Raw genomic sequence first — 6,000 nt, 5'->3', positions numbered from 1 at the left:
AGATAGATCTGCTACTTCTCCCAGTCTTGGCATAGTGGCCTTATACAGTAGGTATCCTGTGGGGCCCACTGGTGCAGTCTTCCTGGTCACCTACGCCGGGTACTCCAAGGGTGTCCCTTGTGTGAGTAATTACAATAGAAAATTAAGAGTTACACACAAACACACACACATACAAAAGAAGTAAAAAATGATGGCAAAAACATAAATGTAGAGGGGGTAAAAATGGTTAACAATTTTAGAATGTGTTCAAACTTAAGCGATCATCAACTTAAAATAGACTGCTATAAACATATCTTGGTATGTGTGAAATACATGGTAAGCACAAACCAAAAATCTACAAGAAAAGTACAAGAAATAAAGGGAAAGGAATTCAAACATACTACAGAAAGTCATCCACATATAAGAGAGCAAAAGAATAAGGAACAGAAAGGAACTACGAAAACAATTTCAAAACAATAAAATGGCAATAACTACATACCTATCAAGCACTTTAAATGTAAATGGATTAAATGCTCCAATCAAAAGAGGAACGGATAAGGACATGTGGTACCTACTCATATATACAATGGAATATTACTTGGTCATTAAGAAAGAATGAGATCTACAATTTGTGACAACATGGATGGACCTAGAGGGTATTACACTAATTGAAGTAAGTCAGATAGAGACAGACAAATACCGTATGATTTCACTTACATGTGGAAACTGAAAAACAAAATAAATAACAAACAAAACAGAAACAAACTCAAGGATACATAGAACTGATGGTTGCCAGATGGAAGCAAGAGTTGGGAGGCTGGATAAAAAAAGTGAAGGGATTAAGATGTACAAATTGGAAGTTACAAAATAGTCACGGGGATGTAAAGCATAGGGAATATTGTCAATAACATTATAATAACTATGTATGGTGTCAGGTGGGTGCAAGACTTATCAGTGGGGGGATCACTTCATAAGGTATATAAGTGTCTAACCACTACACCACACACCTGAAACTAATATAATATTGAATGTCAACCGTAATTGAAAAAAACTGTTTAAATTTTTTAAAAAGATTTGAAGGAATCTGTACTTTTGATAAATTAGTTTAACTGGGAGAAAAATGTTGACACTGTGACAATATCTACAACTGAATATCATTTAAAGGTATTCAAAAGTAGAAGTTTTCAGTAAAATCAGTTTGGAAAATTCATTTAGATAGAAGAGTAGTTTTCTGGCTACATGAGCAAGTAGGATAATTGAAGTGTACCGAAAGATGATGCCCATTTTCATATCTCCATAGTATATATACTATATCGAATACCACCATAACCCATAACTCTACCAAGTCATTGTCTTCATTATGGTGATATCCTTGCAATATAAGAAATTGGACAACTGGAAAAGGGAGAAAAATAAAGGGATATTAAAGGTAAGGTGAGTATTCTTAAACGCTGAGAAAAAACAACAAAAACCCACTAAAGTTCCTTAGAGGCAGGGTTAGCCACTACATTATGTGCAGAATGAAAAGAACAGGGACAAGAGACAATGTAGGAGTATAAAGGGAATGTAATAGGAATCATCAAAGGGTCTGGGTTCTGCTCTTTGGCTCTCAATGTGTATCCCAGAGAAACACACTTACCCTGTCCAAACTCCTATATCCAGATCTATAAACTGATGTGATACAACAAAGTGATCCCTTTAAATTCTAATATTCTACCAGGCAATCACGATAGGAGAAACATTCCTGAATCCTTAACAAAAAGTAATTTTGGTACATCAACTTAATAAAACAATCAGGAAACAAGATAAGTAATAGCATTTAGCATATTTCCTGATACATGGTAAGTGCTTCATAAACATTAACTATTAGCAGACAGGAGTCTTGGAGCGAGGGTAAGAGAAGAGGAACAAAGTGGAAGAGAAAAAAGGGAAGGTAAGTCTACCATGCAGTATTTTCTAGTCCCAGTTCTCACACACACGTCCTCACACTCACACATTTAAGTATCTTCCTCATAAATGTGAACCAAAAATACTTTTATCATCATTCTGTATGAGACTTCTTCACTTAAAGAGTTGTTATTTAAGGAAAATAATATTATCACCTTTTGATAAGATGCAAGAAAAATGGTCTCTTTACACTCACTTTTATTAAACAAATAAGGCTGTAGTGGAACTTTTTTTATTTAATGCATAAACATATAAGTCTCTTTATTAGAGAAATTGTACATATTGGTAAATATGGTCAATGGTCACATCTATGGGTTAATTCTTTAAAAATCAGAACCAATAATTAGGATAGATTCTATGCTCTCTTCGTTACATTGTGAAGTGTCTTGTGTAGTCATATTCTATTGTTGGAATGACAGCTTGTACAAATTTCAAGAAAATTAGAAGATACCTAAAGGTCTTTAGCTAAGGAAAATAGATTGATCAATAACTCTATAATTTAAACTAACATTATAATTATCCATTTTATTAAGCAATAATTTCTCAGAAAAAAATGCATAAGACAAAATCTTACAAGTATATTTTAAAAATGCACTCATACAAGTTTGTGTCTCTTCCACATGAGGTTCTCTATAACTTTAAGACTACCTAACCATTCACATTTAATATTTGAATGTGAACCTTTCTAATGAGTATGAGTTCATGTAAGTCCGATTATTTTGATATAAAAATAAAGACAAGGTTGTCCATGTTTAAATGACTGGAAAATGGCCCTTTTACTGCCTATAAATTTGCCTGAGTAGGTTAGAAAATGAGACAGGGTAAAGAATATAAAAGCACTGAAGCAAAAGATAAAAAAACAATTAAGTGGAAACCCTCCATAATGACTGATTCTAGGTTAGTATATATGTACTTGCCATAGAATCTACTATATTAGACTTTAATAAATTACTAATTTCTTTTCTATGTTCCATTGTACTTGGAAACAGTAAGAGCTTAATTTGTATTGGGGGGAACTGATGACTCCATTATGAATTACCTATGGAGTCTTCCCAGTTGCTACCCAGCCTCCAATGCAGAGATTATGCTCAGATTATGCATAATAGGATTTCAGGAGGAAAACTTCTTTGGACCAAACGTTCTTGGTTTGTTTCAATATCAAATCAGCCCTACGTGCCTCTGAGGGACACACTTTATTTGCAGTGCTTAGGTTTTCTGTAGTTTCAAGACAGTGATGACTGCTCGATCTACATCTAACACTGAGTGGCATGAACCAAGTCTAGACTCAGTCTAGCACCAAACTAATTCAAGTTATTTGGAATCTAAATCATTGACTTCAGCTACTTTTGATGAATCCATGCTTTGGGTACATGTATTTCAGGATTCAGTGGTTTACTTAATTTATTCATCTTGTTAACCCCAAAGAACTGAGTAAAATAGAAGAAGGGTGCTCTTCTTGTAGAAAAATGGTTCGGGAAAAAAATGAAAATACTGTATTTTAAGAATACCTGTAACATATTTTATGTGCTTTACTTTTTAATCAACCTATTTAAGTTGAATTTTTTGTTTCAGAGATACCTCAGACTACCACAACTCAACTCTGCTTTTACCTGAGGGGAAAGCACATTTTTGTAACTTGTTAAACTGGAAATATACTTAGGGAAAAGATACTCAGGTGTTGTCTTCTAAATTAGTAGGTTACTCATCTTTCATTAATAAATTAAACCCATTGAGTTTCTTTTCCACCAACAGCAATGGTTTTATATTCACATACTCTTAGCCATTGCCTCTTCAGCAAACAAAAGCATCTAGTAAGCTTGTTTCAGGCTCTGTAACAAGGCAGAGCTAACAGGTGCACACAGGAACATTTGCTAATCAACTCAAGAAGGCAGAATAATCAGAATATAACATTTTGTAAATAAATTAAAGACTTCACTAAGATTTCCAGATATGAGGGGCTAAAACAAGTATAGGTACTGTGTCATTAAGGTTACACTAAATTTCCCAAAAAGGAAAATAAAAAATCCTAGGAGCCACTTTGCCACTAATCACAAACACAGGTAAGGATACATATGAACACCAAGTTCTCCCCCTCCTTCAGCAACAGTCTCAATGATTTTCTTCATCACCTCTGCATGCCTAAAAGCAAAAGAACAAATCTTATAAACTTAGATCACTTAGATCAAAATAGGAGAAACAAGTTTTTGTTTGTAAAGAAGTCTACCTTATTACCAGTGAATTTTAATATATTAATAGTTAACATTATAAAATATTCTCCTCCCTACCCCCAGCAAGTCATATTAAGTCATGACGACAGTTTTATTGGAGGAGGGCGTAAGTTTAAAAAGCTCTGGTAGTCAAAAATGAATACAATGGCACTAGTACTTAGCTTTCCTATAATGGGGATGGGGGTAGAAAAACAGAGAAAGGGAAATCATGCATGCCAAGGCACAATTGCAGAGCAAGGGCTGTCTGCTGAGAAACAAAAAATAATCAGACCAGCCAAATTCAAAAGCTACATGGCAACAGTTGGTCGAGAGAGAGAGAGAGAGAGAGAGAGAGAGAGAGAGAGAGAGAGAGAGAGGGAGGGAGGGAGGGAGGGAGGGAGGGAGGGAGGGAGGGAGGGAGGGAGGGAGGGAGGGAGGGAGGGAGAGATTAGCTTGGTACAAATGTAATTGCGGTTTAGAAAGTTAAAAATAATTGCAAAACCGCAATTACTTTTGCACCAACCTAATACAATGTTGTGATTTTTTCTGTTTAAATATTTAGCTGAGAATAAGCCAACGCTGAATTAAAGAAAAGCTAATTGGTCAGTCAAGTTTATGTATATTTTTATTTGTCTTCATTCATACTGGTAAAATTTATCTGATTCTATTATGAAATATTTTGGCTTTATATAAAGAAAAATATTTATCTGAAGTTTTTGTCCTATCCACAAATGTTTTTACAGCCAACTGCTGTCACTGCTATGCTAAGAAAAGAGTGATATCAAAGTAATTGCCTGGGCATGTAAATTGAGAAAAGGGCAGCGTACCAAAGTAATGAATAGTATTTTCTATATACCCTAGCTTTAAAAATGCTGCTTTAATTTTTATGGATATAACCTTCATGACAGAGGCAGTCAACTTAGAAGATTAGAAAGTAAATGTATTAATTCTGAGGATAAGAAGGCATAATCTGAGGCCATTTAGGCAAGGCCTAAAATATCCTTGAAGTCTCATTTTACAGGCCCCTAGATTTTTCGCTTGTTTGCTTTTTTCTATATTTATATATTATGTATTCTATAATACAGTAATTTATTCAAAATGTTTAATATTAACTTCCGGTTAAATTACTTATCTCTTTTCCCAACTGAGTGAAATTTACACCTCGGAAAGAGACATAGCTTGGTTTGATAAGCACCATCCTAAAACCTCAAACCATAAAATTAAATCAACTATGTAACTCTCAAAAATGAAAACCTTTTAGATTAGATAATTTGTGGGGAGCCATGGTTGCAGTTAACTTTAAAGCCTTAATGGCTCGGTTTATGCTTAACCTATTTCCTCCCCCTGAAGCAATTGTCTCTGCCTGCATCTGGAGAGTGCTTGCATGCTGCTCAGGAATGTGGTGGGAGTGGCCAGTTCCCAGAACAGAAGGCTGATGCCTATCAGGGCAATTGATAAGATAATTACATTTGGGAGTTTCAGTAAATTTTGTGTCTCCTGTGTTAAAGTTAAAGATTCACTGTTAACTAGGTAATGCATTTTTGTATTTGTTAAACTGCACGTCCACAGAAGGTATAAATTCTGGGGACAGAATAAACTCAGCGTCTTCAGGATCACTGAAGTCCGCGATCGCCATCATCATATGTGTGAGTGTCTTTTTTCATTCCCACTCCCCTTGTCAGGAACCGTTCGACTCGTGGCGGCTGGCCCGCTACAATAATTCAAAACTAAAACCAATGACTCTTGAATTACTTTTCAACATTAACAGTTGACACAAACTGGAAAAATGAACTAGACTTTCTATGGGATAATGTTTGAGAATAAAGATGTTGTAAAAAATGAGAAAAAAATATTAACGAATTTTTGA

At 34.8% G+C, this 6,000-nt stretch overlaps 1 protein-coding gene across 1 annotated transcript in view; it reads right to left on the bottom strand.

Moving 5' to 3' along the window:
* Nucleotides 1-2,142: 2,142 nt before the first annotated feature.
* Nucleotides 2,143-6,000, bottom strand: part of ATG3 (autophagy related 3) — a 28,183-nt gene continuing 24,325 nt past the window's right edge. Inside the window, exons 11-12 of the mRNA XM_019734833.3 lie at nucleotides 3,997-4,065; nucleotides 2,143-2,377 (exon numbers count right to left, since the gene is read on the bottom strand). Of these exons, the coding sequence (XP_019590392.1) occupies nucleotides 2,296-2,377; nucleotides 3,997-4,065 (151 nt within the window). The 3' untranslated portion in view covers nucleotides 2,143-2,295. The remainder of the gene's footprint in view (nucleotides 2,378-3,996; nucleotides 4,066-6,000) is intronic.

Source organism: Rhinolophus sinicus, chromosome 17, assembly GCF_057876585.1.
Source record: "Rhinolophus sinicus isolate RSI-liver-muscle chromosome 17, RSI-T2T, whole genome shotgun sequence".
NCBI classification, from domain to species: domain Eukaryota; kingdom Metazoa; phylum Chordata; class Mammalia; order Chiroptera; family Rhinolophidae; genus Rhinolophus; species Rhinolophus sinicus.
Note: the sequence above shows the minus strand (reverse complement) of the source record. Positions and strands in the feature narration are given on the sequence as shown.